The sequence below is a fragment of the Geotrypetes seraphini genome, chromosome 14 (genome assembly GCF_902459505.1).
Source record: "Geotrypetes seraphini chromosome 14, aGeoSer1.1, whole genome shotgun sequence".
Classification (NCBI taxonomy): domain Eukaryota; kingdom Metazoa; phylum Chordata; class Amphibia; order Gymnophiona; family Dermophiidae; genus Geotrypetes; species Geotrypetes seraphini.
The window spans coordinates 1,493,169-1,512,459 of NC_047097.1; the positions used below are offsets into that span (position 1 = coordinate 1,493,169).

At 43.1% G+C, this 19,291-nt stretch overlaps 1 protein-coding gene across 1 annotated transcript in view; it reads right to left on the bottom strand.

Annotated features, from left to right (window-relative positions):
- The window catches only part of ZFP91 (ZFP91 zinc finger protein, atypical E3 ubiquitin ligase), a 119,877-nt gene that overhangs the window by 58,851 nt on the left and 41,735 nt on the right, over positions 1–19,291 (bottom strand). The window contains 1 exon segment of the mRNA XM_033920160.1: positions 427–513. Within this exon segment, the coding sequence (XP_033776051.1) occupies positions 427–513 (87 nt within the window).

Consider the following 19,291-nt stretch of genomic DNA (forward strand, 5'->3'; position numbering starts at 1 on the left):
TACAGAACCTGTCCAGAGCTGCATGGTTTGACCTCCAGCTATCTACTGGAGACAAAAATACTGAGCATTCTGAGGTTGCACGGTGCCCTTATGAAGCAAACCACACAGAACTACTTTATTTTTTTGTCTCCATCTCCTGGTTAGCAGACATAACCCAGGAGTTCTTGAATGGTCTGGTATGGATTCTAAGGAGGAATCCATTAGTTTCACATACCCCCACCCAAAAGAAATAGCCAATGAAGTGCTCCCCAGTGCTTTTAAGAATTGCGAGGTGAAGCATGAGTTTTTCAGTAACTGGCAGTGATTAATGGAATATTTCTAAAAATCAAATCATTAATAATATTAATATATCTTCCCAACAGCAATACTCAATATTACTCGCAATCCCACATATAAATAATTTAGAGATAAAGTTAGAATTACTACCTTTCTAAGTGCGGTTTATAGGTTTCATCTCTTGGGTCATCTTTGAAGGGAATTTCTTCCTCACTAATCAGCAATTCTTCTTCATCACTGGTAAAGAAGATGCAGAGAAGAAAAGGAGAGGCGAGCAAGGATGAAGAATGATTCTGAACATTCCTGAAATACTGACAACAGAAATGCCCAGCAAAGGCAGCTTCAGTAAAGTTGAAAGAAAACCCACCTATGAAAGATTAAAGGAATCTTCTTTCTGTTAATATACACAGGAGTCGGTATGTTAGGTACTCACAAACTATTGAAGAAGGATGTCAATAAGCTCCTCCTCTTCACCGGTGGCTTGCCCTCTTCAGTTTGTGCCAAAACAATCAATCTCGACTGTGACAGAAGAAAAGAAGAGGGGTATGGGGAACTTCCCTGGAGATATCATATATTTCTGTTCTGCTGTTTAACTCATGAAAAGGCACAATAATTAGCATGAATTTGCAACGTAGATGTATCAATGAACCATCCTGCTGTCTGCAACTAGCACTAATATATAAGGAGTTCCAAAGCTCAACGAGCTCATTACTTGATCAGTAATTTATTCATACACGTTCATCCAATTGTTAGGAGAACTTCAGTTCTGGACTATAGAGTTGTCCAAGGCAGAAAGTAGGCAAATTGCAAACTCACAGAACGGGTCTTACAGACTCCAGTGTATATTAACAGAAAACACAGTTACTTACCGTAACAGATGTTATCCAGGGACAGCAGGCAGATATTCTCACACATGGGTGACATCACTGACAGAGCCCCGGTACGGACACTTGAAAAGTGAATCACAACTTTAAAGCTTAGAAAGTTCGATCAGCCCGCACCGCGCATGAGAGAGTGCCTTCCCACCCAACATAGGCATGCGGTCCCTCAATTAAGATAAGCCAGCTAAGAAGCCAAACAGTGGAGGTGGGTGGGTTGTGAGAATATCTGCCTGCTGCCCCTGGATAACACCTGTTACGGTAAGTAACTGTGCTTTATCCCAGGACAAGCAGGCAGCGTATTCTCACACAAGGGGGACCTTCAAGCTCACTCGAATGAGATGGTGGGAGTGTTGGCCTTCAATAAAATAAATTTTGTAATATTGATTGGCCAAAGTGCCCATCCCATCTGGAGAAAGACTCAAGACAATAATGCAAGGTGATAATATATGAACTGAGGACCAGGTGGCAGCTTTACAGATTTCCTCAACAGGAGTAGATCTAAGGAAAGCTACAGAAGCTGCCATAGCTCAGACTTTGTGAGCTGTGACATGACTCTCCAGGTGTAGTCCAGTCCGAGCACAGCAGAACGATATACAGACAGATACCCAGCTGGAAATTGTTCCCTTGGAAACAGGATGCCCCAATTTGTCAAGATCAAATGATATGAAAAGTTGTGAAGTTGTTCTATGTGGCTTTGTCCTGTCGATGTAATAAACCAAAACACATTTACAGTCCAGAGTGTTCAGCGCCGTTTCTCCAGCATGAGAATGAGGCTTAGGGAAAAAAAACCTAGAGAACAATCGACTGATTGAGATGAAACTTCGTGACAATATTCGGAAGAAACTTTGCATGCATGTGTAGAACCACTTTATCATGGTGAAAAACTGTGAAAGGAGGATCTGCCACCAAGGCTTATAACTCAACGGCTCGCTGAGCTGAAGTGAGAGAGATAAGAAAAAAAAAATTTTCAGGTAAGAAACTTGAAATGAGCTGTGGCCATTGGTTCAAATGGATGGAGAGAACCACTTTAAGGTCCCAGACTAGTGGACAAGGTTTGAGAGGTGGTTTAACATTGAAAAGCCCTTTCATGAATCTGGAGACCAAAGGATGAGCAGTTAGAGGTTTTCCCTCGACTGGCATGTGAACAGCTGTAATAGCACTGAGATGGACTCTGATAGATGTAGATTTGAGTCCAGAGTAATACAGATGAAGAAGATAATCCAACACGAAGTCCACTGACAAGAAAGTTGAATCGTGATGATGAAGAAGACACCAGGAAGAAAATCGAGTTCACTTTTGTTGATAACAATTTTGCGTGGCTGGCTTCCTGAAGGCGTCAATAATATTGCGTACAGGCTGAGAAAGATGTAACTGAGACAGATTCAGCCCGAGAGAAACCAAGTTGTGAGGTGTAATGAGTGCAGGTTGGAAGAAGCTCCTTGATGCTGAGTAAGCAGAGTAGGAAACATTTGCAGAGGTATTGGCTCCCTGGAGCTGAGTTGAAGTAGAAGGGAGAACCAATGCTGCCTGGGCCTCCAAGGAGCAATGAGAATCATGGTGACTGACTCTCACTTGAGTTTGAACAGTCTTCAGTATGAGAGGAGTGGGTGGAAATGCGTAGAGAAACATGTTCGTCCAGTCCAGAAGAAATGCATCTGCTTCCAGACAGTGAGGAGAATATAGTCTGAAGCAGAACTGAGGCCCAAAGCCAGATTTTCTGTGCTTCCTGGCATAGGAGGAGAGAGCCCGTACCTCCTTGCTTGTTTATGTAATATATTGCTACTTGGTTGTCTGTGCGAAAGAGGAGTACTTGAGGACTCAAGAGATGTTGAAAAGCCTTGAGGGCGTAATATATCACTCTGAGCTCTAGGAAACTGATGTGAAATTTCCATTCTCTGTTGGACCAATGACTTTGGGTCTGAAGATCGGCCATATATGCTCCCCAAACATAGGGAGATGCATCAGTCGTGATCACCTTTTGATGAGGAGATAAATAAAAAAGAAGACCTTTGGATAGATTGGAGGTCATCCACCAGTGAAGCGACTGCAGAAGATATGATGTTACAGAAATTTGCTGTGAGAGACGATCTGTTGCTTGAGACCACTGAGACGCAAGGGTCCACTGAGGAGTACGAAGATGTAGCCTTGCCAGTGGTGTGACATGTATAGTGGAAGTCATGTGGCCCAGGAGAACCATCATGCGCTTCAATGAGATGGTTTGAACAGAGAACATCTGTTGACAGAGGCTGAAGAGAGCCTGTAGACGATCTAGAGGGAAAAATGCTCTCAGGAAAATATTGTCTAGGACAGCCCCAATGAACATTAGATGTTGAGGCGGATTGAGGTGGGACTTGAGGAAACTGACTTTGAATCTCAAAATTTGGAGAAAGGATATGGTCTGAGATATTGCCAGAGCCACCTCCTGAGCCGAAGAAGCTTTGATCAATCAATCATCCAGGTAAAAAAAGACTTGATGACCATAGGATCAAAGAGATGCAGCTACTGCTATCAGGCACTTTGTGAAGACCCTGGGAGAAGATGCCAGTCCGAAGGGAAGGATCTTGTACTGATAGTGACATTGATTTACCTGAAAATGGAGATACTTCCTGGAAGCCCGATGGATTGGAATATGCGTATAGGCTTCTTTGAGATCCAGCGAGCATAGCCAGCCGTTCTGATCCAGAAGTGGATAAAGAAGAGCAAGGGAGAGCATCCGGAATTTCTCTTTGACTAGAAATTTGTTGAGATCTCTGAGATCCAGAATAGGTCGTATACCTCCCATCTTTTTCGGGATAAAAAAATACCGGGAGTAGAATCCCTGACTCTGCTGAGATAAAGGAACCTCCTCGAAGGCATTGAGAAGGAAGAGGGATTGAATCTCCTCAATGAGAGGAGAAGATTGTGCTGGGTCCGGAAAAAGACTCTCTTGGAGGATGATCCAGAGATAGGGTATGAATTGGAGAGCAAACCCCTGACGAATGATGTAGAGCAAACCCCTGACGATTGATGTCTAGAATCCAGAGATCTGTGGTGATGAGCTCCTAATGATTTAAGTAATGTTGAAGCCGCCCTCTGATCGGCTGAGGCAGCAGTTGGAGAATGGGAACTGCGGCTATGCTCCTGAAGAACATGTCAAACAGGTTGGTTTAGTCTTTGGTTGAGCAGCCTGCTGCTGTTTAGGCTGTTGATGGGGTTGTTGCTTCTGCTTCCTAGGCTGAGCAGGAGTAGTAGTTTTAGCAGTAAACCTGCGTTGGTAAGACGCAGCAGGTCGGAAAGGTTGAGAAGGTGGAGGCTTTTTTTTTTGGTTTGACCAAAGTATTCCCATCTGGTCTCATGGGTCAACAATCTTTGAGCGGCAGTGTCCATGGATGGTCCAAAAAGTTCATCCCCAAGACATGGAGCATTGGCTAAATGATCTTGGTGGTTGACATCAAGCTCGGAGCCACGGAGCTACGCAAGTAGTCTCATAGGCACAAACATGGCTGCAGCACATGAAGTAAGCTCAAACGTGTCATAGGAAGAACAAACCATATGTTTCCATAATTGTACAGTTGTGGAAATAAGGTTTTGAAAAGCCCTTGCTTTGTGAGCAGGAACATATTTCTGAAAAGCTGAAAACTGCTTGACCAGATGCTTCAGATAGAAAGAAAAATGGAAATTGTAGTTTCCAGCTCAGTTCGCCAACATTGCATTTTGATACAGGCGCTTACTAATTTGTCCATGGCCTTACCCTCTACCAGGAGGGACAGATGCGTAGACACTAGTCCCTGAAGACTTCTTGACAGTTGATTCCACCAGTAGAGACTCATGAAGAAGTTGAAGTTTATCAAAAACAGGAATAGGAACTACTCTGTACAAGGACTCAAGCTTTTTAGGAGACACTGGGATGGACAGAGGAGTTTCCAGATTTTTATAGAAAGTTTCCCACAAAATGGCATGAAGTGGAAGTTCAAAGCCCAAAGCCTCTAAGAATTCTTTACTGTGTTTAGAGTCTGCTTCAAGAGGAATGGAAAGTTCTGAAGAGCGCTTCAAAAGGAATTCAGCATCAGGAGAAAGCCATGGAGAAAGTGAAGCTGAAGAATTTTCCTCATCCGAGGAGAGTGGTTCCTGGTCCGAATCTCCAAATAAGTCCAAGTCTTGTACAGAATGAGAGTGTTGAAGACTCAGTGTTGAAGCCTCGAGGTGTTTGCTTTTATGAGAGGGTTTTTGCTACCGCATTGGAGTAACCTCTCTCGATGTTTGTCTCGAGGACAACTGGTGCCATGGAGCGAGATCGATCGACTCCCGTGTCTATGGTCTCTGCACCGGTGGAGCATCAGATTGAGGTGCAGTTGGTGTCGTTATTTGCTCAGACTGAACTATCACCTGAAGAGTCAGTGTCAACATGGCCTGGAGAGTCGGTGTCGACATGGCCATAAGTTAAGTCGGCACCGACATCTGAAAATGGTCACCCAATTCCTCCCGAAGCAAATTGTCAACCTTTTGCTTATGGGAGAGCATCAGTACAGCTGGCTTTTTTCCCCGGTACCACTGGTGCAGCACTCCACTCCGGTCCGGTGATGAGGAAGCCGAAGTCGAGGCACTCACCAAGATCGGGACCGGGCACTTATGGGAGTTTTTCGAGGTCAGCATTTCTCGACTCAATGCCATTTTGACCTGAGTCCCAGATGGGTAAGGAAAGGCTTCTTAGCCGGCTTACCCACTGGAGGTTGTGACACCGGAGATGTCTCTGTTGGTGTCGATGTGCGCAGTGTCATCTTGGTCAGCGCCGGTGTCGGTAGCGATGTCGGTTCCCCCTCCATAGACATTGAACAGTTGTTGCTGTTGAAGAAGGTGGTTTCTCAAAGTCCTGTTCTGAAGGAAAGAACGGGTACAAGTTTCCGGACGGTGCTCGGGCCCTAGACACTGGAGACACCAACGATGTGGTTCAGTTAAAGAGATAGGCCGAGCACAGCGAACGCACTTCTTAAATCCCATATGCAGGCGTGAAATCGATGGGAAGACCACCTCAGCCAAATTAAACACAGTGGCCAAGGTGAATAAACAGACCCCGCCAGGCCAAAACCCACAAGGGAGAAAAAATACAGATTTTTTTTTTTCTACCAGAGGTAAAATAACAAAAGAAAAAAAATAAAGAGAGTGACTAAAAAATAAAAAACGTGAGAGTGGGAAGGCTTGAAAAAAATTTCAACAGTTGTTGAAACATGTCTTCTTAGCTCCACGGAAACTAAGAAACTGAGGGACCACACCCTTACATTGGGCAGGAAGGCACTCGCGCATGCGCGGTGTGGGCTGATCATGAACTTTCTAAACTTTCAAGTTGCGATTCACTTTTCAAGTGTCCATACCGCGGCTCCGTCAGTGATGTCACCCATGTGTGAAAATATGCTGCCTGCTTGTCCTGGGATAAAGAAGATTATCTAGGTAAGAATCTAATCTTTCACTGTTACATAAGCACAAGAGTCTGTACATGAGGTGACATACCAAAGCAATGTCAGAAGTCTAAGATGGGACCAAAAGCAGTGTCCTCTCAAGCAACATGTCCACTGTAGAACCTTATAGAGATATGGAGAGTAGACCAAATAGAAGCTCTACAAAGCTTTTCGGGTGGAACTGCCCAGACTCCACCACACTTCTGGTTGAATGAAGTTTGAGAGAAAAAGGTGGCTTTTTGCTACAGCCAATGTATGTCAAAGAAATTGCCATGCAAATCCATCTGGAGATAGAAGCCTTAGAAGATAGTCTGCCTCATATTGACTGACCGGTTGGAACCAAAAGATGGCCGAAAAGTTGAGAATCATTTGTCCTTTCCAGGTAGTGAAGTAAAACTCTTCACACATCCAGCCTCTGCAATATCTTATCTTGCTTAGTTGAACCCATAGGACTGATATGAAAAACACTGACACAACCTTTGGTAGAAAGGTTGCGCAATGAAACCCCAGCCTCTGTGATCATGGATGGAAGGGCTCTCTGCAGGAAAGAACCTGAAATTCTGAGATCCTTCCGGATCTCATGGTATAGACAATATTTCTGGTGGTAATACTCTCAGTGAGACGGGACTTGGAGAGGTTCAATACAGGGGTTTAGAAAGAACTGAAGACTCACGAAAAGGAAGACAAATACTTGAAAATAATAAAAATCGAACAAAGCAGATCAGAACACACTTTCTCAATTTGCTTACAGAAGGAAAAACTAGAGGGCACTATACTCCACTGGTGAAGGAGAAGGAGCTGAGAGATGTGATTGACATACTTCTGTAACAGTTCACGAATATGGATAGATCACCAAATGTATAGACGCCTGTGTTTATGCAACAGAAAATAAAAAGATTATGCCCTTACCTTGATAATATCTTTTCCAGTAGAGAGGTGAATCGTTCTAGAAATGTGGGTTCTCTCCCAATGGCCGTGAGCCATCTGCAAAAGGAATCCACTCTGGATTTTTCTCTAACTCTCTACTTCACAGGGAGCTCTGCTGCCACTTGCAGTTAATATCCAAGTATAAAGAGCTCCATCGACAACAGATGAAGTAGGAACACTCATGGGAAGTTTCCCAAGAACATTTCTGCTGGAAGTAAGATAGAAATTCAAACATGGAAACAGCCAACAAAGCATCAAAGGAGCCTTTGAAGCTTTGTTGGCTGTTTCCATGTTTGAATTTCTATCTTACTTCCAGCAGAAATGTTCTTGGGAAACTTCCCATGAGTGTTCCTACTTCACCTGTTGTCGATGGAGCACTTTATGCTTGGATATTACCCCTATAGTACCCCTATATGAACTTGACTGGCATCCAAGAATCAACTTGGAGAGGCATAATAGAAAGAAACAGTACGCAGGCGCAGGAAGGGCATGGCAGGAGTCTAGACTGACTCACCTATCTACTGGAAAAGATATTATCAAGGTAAGGACAATCTTTTTCCAGTGCAATAAGTAAATCATTCTAGGCATATGGGGCATACCAAAGCAGTCTCAGAAATCTAGAGTGGGCAGACTGTGTCAGCCCTCAAAATCCTGTCGTGCCGACACGTCCACTCTGTAAAACTTAGACTGGACCAGGTAGCAACTCTGCAAATTAACTCTGGGGATACTGTCCTAGTTTCAGCCCTGGTAGAATGTGCCTTGACAGAAACAGGAGACTGTTTCCCAGAGATAATAAATGCTGACGAAATGGCTTTACAGATCTATCTGGAAATCATGGCTTTGGAAGCCAGAGCATCCCGTTTGGAGGAATGAGTCAGCACAAACAAATGGTCTGAAAGATTAAACTTGTTGGTGACCTCCAAATAACGAAGGAGCACTCTGTGCACGTCCAACTTTTAAAAAACTTGGTCTTGTAACTTAGACCCGGTAGGCTGAAAGACAGGCAAGTGCACTTCCTGATTAACATGAAAAGCTAAAACCACCTTCAGCAGAAAAGAAGGAACAGTGCGTAGGGAGATCTCAGACACTGAGATCTTCAGAAAAGGTTCTTTACAAGAAAGAGCCTGAAGTTCCAAGACACATCTCGCTGAAGTGGTTGCGACCAGAAAGATCACCTTAAGCGTCAAGTCCAAAAGAGATGCATCTTTGAGAGGCTCAAACGGAGTTTTAGAAAGGCTGGACAAAACCACATTAAGGTCCCACAAAGCGAAAAGGTGGCTTGATTGGTGGTCTAATCCAAACATAATGGTAGATAAAGGCCAAATGGCCCATCTACTCTGCCCATCCGCAGGAACCATTATCTTTCTCTTTCCGAGAGATCCTATGTGCCTATCCCAGGTCCTCTTTATTCCATGCATCTACCACTCTTTCTGTAAAAAAACATATTTCCTTAGATTACTCTGGAGCCTATCACCTCTTAACTTCATCCTATGCCCTCTCATTGCAGAGTTTCCTTTCAAATAAAAGAGACTTGACTCGTGAATTTACATTAAGTAGGTATTTAAACGTCTCAATCATATCTCCCCTCTCCAGCCTTTCCTCCAAAGTATACAGATTGAGATCTTTAAGTCTGTCCCCATACGCCTTATGATGAAGACCACATACCATTTTAGTAGCCTTCCTCTGGACAGACTCCATCCTTTTTATATCTTTTTGATGGTGCGGCCTCCAGAATTGTACACAATATTCTAAATGAGGTCTCACCAAAGTCTTATAAAGAGGCATCAATACCTCCTTTTTCCTAGTGACCATACTTCTCCCTATGCAACCTTGCATGCTTCTAGCTTTCGTCATCACCTTTTCAACCTGTTGGCCACATACAATCACACCCAAGTCCCGCTCTTCTGTCGTGCACATAAGTTCTTCACCCCCTAAACTGTACCATTCCCTCAAGTTTTTACAGCCCAAATGCATGACCTTGCATTTCTTAGCATTAAATTTTAGCTGCCAAATTTCAGACCATTCTTCAAGCTTCGCCAGGTCTTTCTTCATGTTATTCACACCATCCAGCATGTCTACTCTATTGCAGATTTTGGTATCATCCACAACGAGGCAAATCTTACCCGACAACCCTTCAGCAATATTGTTTATAAAAATGTTAAAACGAACAGGCCCAAGAACAGAACCTTGAGGCACACCAATGGTAACATCCCTTTCCTCAGAACTATCTCCATCAGAACTGTCGCCTTCCACTGAACCAATTCCTAACCCAGCCCGTCACTTTGGCACCCATCGCGAGGGCACTCAGCTTATTAGACGTCTGTGTGGAACACCGTCAAAGGCTTTGCTAAAATCTAAATACACCACACTAAGTGCACATCCTCTATCCAATTATCTGGTCACCCCAGTGTCTTCGAAATTGATCAGATTTGTCTGACAAGACCTACCTCTAGTGAATCCATGTTGCCTTGGGTCCTGTAATCCATAGGATTACAGAAACTTCACCATTCTCTATTTTAAAAGTGTTTCCATTAATTTGCTTACCACAGAAGTCAGACTTACCAGCATGTAATGCCCTACTTCTTCCTTACTTCCACTTTTGTGGCGAGGGATCACATATGCCCTTCTTCAGTCCTCCGCTACCACTCCTGACTCTAGAGCAGTGTATCTCAAACTATGTGCTGTGGTACACTAATGTGCCTCCTGAGATTTCAGGTGTACCGTGGTATGCTGGGGAGGAGGAGAGGTGCCAGTGAGAAGCACATCCAGTAGGCAATCAGCAGGCGCAAGCGCCTCTCCTCTCCGACCCTCTTACCTGCTAGCACCCTCACTGGCATCTCAGGGACCTTCTGGAGGGCCTTCGTGCATGCGCGGCCATCGACATGATGTCATCACAGCAACATCTGCGCACTTCCAGGTGCCTTGAACCGCGGCCACTACCTTTAGTGTACCACGGCTCGAGAAAGTTTGAGGAACACTGCTCTAGAGATTCGTTGTAAAGGTCAGTCATCGGAGCTACCAGAACTTCATTAAGATCCCCCTTCAGAATTCTAGGTGTGATGCCAGAGAAGGCATACGATTTCAGGTTCTGAAACAAGAGAGCCCAGTAACCTGAACTCGAAGGGAAGCTACAGTGAGGCCCTTGTCCCGACGCTTCTGGAGGAAGGCCAATACCACAGATACCGGAGCCAAATATGGTTCCACACATTCATGGTCAAACCAATGTTGAAAATTCTTCCAGGTCTTATCATAAGCCAAGACCGTAGTCGACTTCTTGGATTTTAGAAGAGTAGCAATGACCACAACCAAATAGCCCTTAAGTGCTAGCGCTCAATAGCCATGCCTTAAGAGCAAAACGATCTGGATTCTCTAGACAGACTGAATCCTGAGACAGAAGGTCTGGACAGATCCAGAACCGGAGGCCACATCCTTTGCAGAGCCACATCAGATTTGCACATGAGGCAAATCTGGAGCCACTAGAATTACTCTGCTCTAATGGGCCGCGATTCACCAAATGATTTGGCTTAACATGGGTCAGGAAGGAAAAACATACTGTCGGCTTACTTGTTCTTTGCTGTCGCCGTGAGCTTGAAGTGTTGACAACCCCAGCATTGCACTATAGCCTGAAACATCTCCAAAGACAGCATCCACTCGCCCGGATCCAAGGTCTGTCAGCTAAGGAAGTCTGTTTGAAAATTGTCATCTCCCGCTACATGTGTTGCCGAGAGCGCCTGAACGTGAAGCTTTGCCCAGTAGAAGAGCATACAGACATCCAGAGCCAGAGATGCACTCCTGGTACCTCTCTAGTGACTGACAGATGCCACCGCTGTCACATTGTCGGAGAAGACTTTTTGGCCTTCCAGCATCTGCTGTAGATGCACCAGAGCCAAATGAATGGTACGCAGTTTCAAGTTTTTATTAAAATTTGATACAGTCGCTTATCCAATTTCTAAGCGAGATACAAATTAAAATATAATAGGGAAAACAAAAACATAACAAAATAAAAACAACGCCAATAACAAGACAATTTAAAATTTTTTTAAAAAATCACATACCTCCCTAAGCAGCGGCAGAATGATTTCACGGGCGGAAGGCCGAAGCAGCCTGTGTAGAGTGCTGCTGGCCTGAAGCTGCTTAGGGAGGTATGTAGGGCTCGCTCACAGTCGGCGGGGTTTGGATGGGAGGAAGGGATTCGGCTGCGTGGTGGGTGCTCGCTCAAGGGTTCTGCTGCACAAGGGATGGGAGGGAGGGAGGGAAGGGAAACTGCTGGCAAATCCCGGGACTAAGGCTTATTTTCGGGGTAGGTCTTATTTTCAGGGAAACACGGTGGATACTCCAAAGATTGTGTTGGCGTCCTTGGAGTATCTGTAATTCATGATCCAGCCCAGGTCTTCCAAGACTCAGACAGCTTGATCCACAGTCCTCTGACCCTCAGAAAACAAGGGAGCTCTGATCAGCCAGTCGTCCAGGTAAGGGTGGACCTGCAAACTCATCTTGTGCAGATTAGCTGCCACTACTACCACCATCACCTTGATGAAGATGTGAGGAGCTGTCGCCAGGCCAAAGGATTGAAAATTGATAATGATTTTCCAGCACATGAAATATGAGAAACTTTCTGTGGCCCAGGAAGATGGAAATGTGCAAGTTGGCTTATGTCAGATCCAGAGAGGCTAGAAACTCCCCAGGAGCAACTGCCGCTATAAAACGGAATGAACCATTTCCATGTGGAAACGCGGCACTTTGAGTGCAGCGTTCACATGCATAAGGTACAGGATGAGCCTCCAATCTTTGGAGCCTTTCTTTGACCCGATATAGTATGTAGAGTATCTGCTGTAGCCCCAGTCTTCAGACAGGACTGGCTCTATGCTGCACCGTGATTTGCCTTTTAACAGCCTTGTCTGGACATCCCACTGGAGAGTCCACGAACCAATCTGCTAAAGGTCATGCGAATTCCAGTCATTAGCCGAACTGGTTGATATCCAAGACCCACTGGTAGGTTGAAATTCAGACCCAAGCTGACAGGAATGCTGAGAGTCTGCCTCCTATATGCATCGGGGCAGGCTTCAACCTTGCGTCAGTGCAACTTTTTGGCTGAAGGAACGGTCGGGAACTAGTTACGTCTGGGTCCCAAGAATCTCTGCCTGTAGCCCTGGGAAGCGCTCTGTGACGTGGAGCTAGAATACTGCCAATAATGCCCACAGCCATGAAAATTAGACCTCCCAGAGCCTCTAGCGGTTCGGGTCTGCTGTAAGGCGCCTGTCCACTAGAGAATTCATAAGATCATCAAGGACTTTTCCAAACAATAACTGCCCCTTAAAGGAAAGCCTCGCAAAAGTAGCATTTAGAAGTGAAATCACCAGCCCACTGTCTGATCCAGAGCATTCTACGAGCAGAGATGGAGTAAGCAGATGTCTTGCACAGGACCCAAAGAATGTCAAACAGGGTGTCAGCCACATAATCCCATTCCAACAAAAGTTGGGGAGGAGGCTTGACTGCCTCAGACTCCAAAGTGCTCAGCCTACATAAGCTAGCATGAGTGAGAAAGGTCGATGCCGAGGCTGCTTTGACTCACATAGCCACTGCCTTGAAAAGCCTTTTGAGAATTATGTCTAAGTTGTAGTCCTGCATATCCTTAAGCACCACGTTGCCCTTACTCAGAAGGGAGGTGCACTTGGTTACTTAAGCCACCAGTGAATCCACCCTAAGCGGAGTGAAAAATTGCTGACACTCTTGTGCCATAGGAAATAAATAGGACATGGCTCTCACCACCTTGAGAGACCCCTCCGGAGCGTCCCATTGCTCCGAGATGAGAATACTAATATCCAGATGCCAGGGAAATGCTGTGGACTGAGTTCTCATTTCACACATGAAAAAAGAGGAGGCAGACAGAGCGGGTTGCATGTCTAAATGCAACTCCTGCAATGACTCTGAGAAGATATATCAAGGCCGCAGACCTAATAAAGTGCAAAACTGAAGGATCATACATTGGCTCAGAAACCTGTGCAGGATCCTGAGAGCCAGCATACATGTCCTGGTCTCCATAAAAGGGATCAACAAAATGGTCATCGTTGCCCGTATCTGCACGAGCATGGTCTCCCAAATCAGGAACAGCTGCAGACTGTGGCACAGATGTGCCCTGGAAGGCAAGGCTATTGGGAGACAAGCTTGAGGTGCAGCTAGATTACACAAAGTACCGTGTTCATGATAGGCATTCCACAAAAATTTAATGAAACCTGAGATAACATCAGGAGCATGGAGCTTAAGAGTCATCCCCAGATGACTTAAGAACATAAGAACTGCCGCTGCTGAGTAAGAACAGAGGTCCATTGTGCCCAGCAGTCCACTCACGCGGCGGCCCCCGGGTCAAAGACCAGTGCTCTAAAATGAGTCCAGCCTCACCTGTCTTAAAACCCAGGAGGGTGTTTTCCCCTACAACAGACTCCGGAAGAGCGTTCCAGCTTTCCACCACTCTCTGGGTGAAGAAGAATATCCTTACGTTTGTATGGAATCTATCCCCTTTCAACTTTAGAGTACCCTCTTGTTCTCCCTACCTATTCCCTTCAGTATTTTGAATGTTTCAATCATGTCTCCTCTTGTCAAGGGAGAAGAGGCCCTGTTTCTCTAATCTCTCACTGTACGGCAACTCCTCCAGCCCCTTAAACATTTTAGTCGCTCTTCTCTGGACCCTTTCGAGTAGTACCGTGTCTTTTTTCATGTATGGTGACCAGTGCTGGACGCAGTACTCCAGGTGAGGACGCACCATGGCCTGGTAAAACGGCATGATAACCTTCTCTGATCTGTTCGTGATCCCCTTCGTTATCATTCCTAGCATTCTGTTTGCCCTTTTTGCCGCCGCAACACATTGTGCAAACGGCTTCCTGGGAGGTCTCTCCAAGTACCGCCCCGGACATCCTGTATTCGTGCATGAGATTTTTGTTACTGACATGCATCATTTTGCACTTATCCATGTTGAACCTCATTTGCCATGTCGCTGCCCATTTCTCGAGCTTGATTATGTCTCTTTGTAGATCTTCGCAATCCCCCTGTGTCTTCACTACTCTGAATAACTTTGTATCGTCCGCAAACTTAATCACCTCACTCAGCAATTCATGGGCTGTGGGGCATCCATATCTTTTTGCACAGGACTGTCAGCATTATAATTTGTAATCCGCCTAGAACCACAAGGCACAGGCGGAATAGAAATCACTAATGTAATGTAATGTAATTACAAGGCCCCGAAAACAGTGATGGCCATCCCAATGGGCTAATCACCCTTTTTGTAAGCTGCTTAGACAAGGACGTTCCTGAGGTGCAATCGAGGCATGAATTCATAACATCATTGCCCAAGGACTCCATTCCAACAAGAATTGAGGAAAAAATTGCAGTTTGTAAAGAGCAGGGGAATTTTTGCAAAAAATATTGGTAAAATCCAAGACCACCACTACAATTTTCGTGCTAAAAAATGCCAATTTAAGGCTTTAAATAAAATATAAAAATGGCAAGTTTAGGATTTTAGAGGTGGGGGAACATGCAGCAACCTTAAAATTTGTAAATTTCAGAACCCCCACCCCACAGGCCTTATTCACTGTGACCTGTGCTAGGAATGTGCTATGCTACCTCCTGCCTCAGCTCTAACAGTAGTATTACTGCCTCCAACTCTAAAATGCCTCACAGAAGTCTATCTTTTGGCTGCTGGTCAGAAGCAAAGCCTGACTGCACCCCCACTGCCGCGGACTGATAGATACACACTTAGAAGGGGGGGTGGGCAAGTAACAAATGCAGCCAGCACCTGCGAGACTGCTGACTCTCTGATGGACGCCTAACAGCCTGTGTTCGAACCCTTGGCCGGCAATGGGTGAGAAAAAAAATGTGGGGATGGCCCAGGGCTCCAAAGATCTTTATGCATGCTGGCTAACAGGTATCACCAGGGATTGGACTGTCAGCTACAGACTGGAGCCTGCGATTTCTCTCCGCAGGCAGAGCCAAATGGAAAAGCTCCAAGCACTTAAACACTGAGAAAGTTCTAAAAACATCAAAAAACCCAAGAAAACAGTGAGCAAAATAAAAAAAATAAAAAAACACTCCTTCTGGCTTGCTTGCAGAAGCTCCCTGTGAAGTAGAGAAAAAAATCTGGAGTGCATTCCTTCTGCAGATGGCTCGTGGCCATTGAGGGAAACCCATATGACTAAGAATGACTCACCTATTGCACTGGAAATTATTTTAGTCCAAAAAATTATGGGAAATATTACAGAAAAATGATCTGAAGTATCACAAATTGTTCTGGTACAGTTTAATATTCTTAACTTTTTCAAAGATCTTCTGGCATCTCTTGTTTTTCTTACCTTCAGTTCTACAGTATGAGAAGCTCACCAAATCACACATAATTTACGTTAATTCAGTTTGTGTGCTCTGTATGTTCCCTTGCTCCCTAACAAAGACTGAGCTGAACCAAACTTCAAATGGTGCTACAATACTGGGTAGGCATGTGATTTATCTGTTTTTTTTACTTTGAAAGTAACTTGACTGTGGGAGAAGAACAGAAGGCAATGATATGTATAAAGTGCATAGATTCATTAAACTGATCCAAATGAAACCTAATTGTTGGATTAAGAATATGAAAAATTTTATTAGCACACCATGCAATATATAGCTTGGGGTGTGGTATGGGATGGGGAGCAAAGTAGCTAACTTACCCATAAGAGATGCATGAGGCAAAAACTGAGAGCTTAAAACTACACGACCATTGGCCTGACCCAACTACAAATATTTATACATTATTACACATATTTATACATTATTACACATATTTATACATTATTACACATACACAAATATTTATACATTTATACAGTATTATCAAAATGTACACAACTCTTCATAGACATAGTCCTTGCTCAGGAGAACACACAGATAGAAAAAAAAAATAAATCAAAAACATAGATCCTAAATGTGGGTCAACTGACACAAATCAAAAAAGCAAATATACTTACCTTTGGCAGGTATTCTCCAAAGAAAGCAGGCATATATTCTCAATTATGAGTGATGTCATTATCAAGTACACCGTTACTTTAAATCTTTAGGCAGTGCCCATACTGGGCGCTTGCCTGATATTTTGCATCTAGTTAAAAAAAGAAAAGAGCTAAGAACCCAACTATGGAAGGTGGATGGACTCTGAGAATATATGCATCCTCTTCTCAAAGAACATCTGCTACAGTTAAGTATCTTTTCTTTTTCCAAGGACAAGTAGGCCTAATATTCTCACATGTAAGACTCCCAAACTGCCAGAATCATGACATTGGACAATGAACATAGAAACATAAGCAGTGTTCTCCCCCCAAATTTTTTTCCAGTGCTCAATACTTCCTTTTTTAAGGTTTGACACTTAGGCAGTATTCCAGTAGCATTTAAGCCACCCTTGAAAATAAGTAATGCAGATCCTCTTATTCCAAATAACTACTGGCCAGTATCAAACCTTCAATTTCTTTCAAAACTACCGTACTTGAGAGTGATATTCAACCAACTTCAAACCACTCAACCAACTTCAAACTCATGTTGAATCTAATGTAAAGCGACAGTAGTTCCTGCCTTAGGGCTCCTTATACAAAGCTACAATAGCAATTCTGCCACAGCAAATGCACTGAAGCCTATAGGAATTGAACGGACTTTGGTGCATTTGCCATGGGAGAATTGCTACTATAGCTTTGTAAAAGGGGCCCTTACTGAGTGAACTCCATAGTCACCTAGACCAGTGTTTCTCAACTTCTTCAAGCCAAGTACCCCCTAAGTCTAACAAATACCAACCAAGTACTCCAGCCCAAGCTCCGCCCCTGACCCCCACCCCCATTATAATAGTACTTGAAATGCAATTTCTTCCATTCATTTTTCATGTACACAGATTATAATCTTATTAATTCATAATGGCAACTACAAAATTTTTTTTAAAAACCACAAAGCACACTGTATGTAGTGACATCCTCTGTCCTATATTTCTGGGATCATCATCAATCAGTTCTCCTCATATCATTAGACTTATTATAGACCATCATCTTCTCTTGAGCAGACTAGGATCTTTGGGAATATCAGATGTTGCTTTCCAGTGGTTTCAGTCTTATTTTTCTGAACGATCATCAAAGGTAACATTTAATAACTCATCTTCAAGTATAATTTCGACAAGCTTTGGGATCCCGCAAGGATCAATCCTATTTCCCTTATTATTTAATGTATTCTTGGCACTACTGTTAACACTTAGTCAGTCAATTGGGTTTATACCATGTGCTTATGCAGATGATGTACAACTACTGTATCCTTTAGATTCTAGCTCAGGAGCAGAAATTACAGCAGTCAACGTATCCAAATGGTTACATGACAATAAGCTCTGGCTCTTAACACATCTAAAACAGAGATTATGCTATTCCCTTGCAGGAAGGGCCAGAAATTTGGAGCCGACATAACCATAAACAAAACTACACTGAAGGTGGTCACTAAAGTAAAAATACTTGGGTTTATATTGGATCAAAAACTTAGCTACCATGATCAAATAAGTTCACTTGTGAGGACATGTTTTTATAGCTTAAGGTTGATCAGATCATTATCAGCCTTTTTTGATGAATCATAGCTGAATATTCTAATACATTCGCTAGTCATATCAAAGATTGACTACTGCAAAAGCCCTGTACAAGGGATCTATTTTAAAAGAATTACGTAGACTGCAAATTCTCCAAAATACCGCAATAAAAATAATTACTAAAAAGAAAAAATTTGATCACGTAACTCCTCTTTTAAAAGAAAAGCACTGGTTACCTGTAAACCACAGAATTACATATAAAATAGCATTACTTACACATAAAATACTAATTATTTCTAATTCCTTATATTCCCACAAAATCTTTAAGATCTGAAGAAAAATCTTTACTAGTAGTCTCTTCGCTAAAATTTGTTTACTCAAGGAGAGATACGATTTTTTCTGTTACAGCCCCTCAGATTTAGAATTCGTTCCCGATCAATGTAAGAGAAGAAAAATAACTTAAGTTTAAAAGTCTTCTAAAAAGCTGGCTTTTTAAGGACGGTTTTAATTGAATCATTTAAAATCTATTATATTAGGATACTGTACAGTCAACTAGCAGCGCTGGTAAGTGAAAATTAAGTGGGTAACCCTCCTCAACCTCTTGTTTTATTACTTACCCATTTTTATTAGTTTTTTTTTTTTTAGTATAATATTTCTTTATTGGGCAAAGACAGGGAGACATAGTACAACAGAATACAGATACACGTCTATAATGCCAAAATGCATACACATTTAGAATACCCCAACAGCGGGTGTATTTACTCCTTAATTTTGTTTTACTCCCTTCTTCACATGTTTTGTTTTCTCAAAATAGTTCCAATTGTCCTGTTAAGTTTGTTTTTTAAACTTAATTCTTAACTAAATTTAAATCACATTGGATTTGGTTTTGCGAGCAAATCAAATATTTTAATAAACTTGAAAATGTTAATTATCATTTATATTTGTTTTATTTTTCAAAGAGGTCAAGGCAGATGCCTTTAAAATACGCAATATCACCTCAGTAACAACTATAGAAGAATAGACAGCAAATTATAAATTCTCAAAACTGACACATTTCAATCACTAAATTGAAAATAAAATCATTTTTCCTACCTTTGTTGTCTGGTGATTTAATTAGTTTCTGGTTGGACTTCCTTCTGACTGTGCATTCAACATTTTTTTCTTTCTGCCTCCTGCATGCTTCCTCTCCTCCACACCTCATTCCCTTCCCC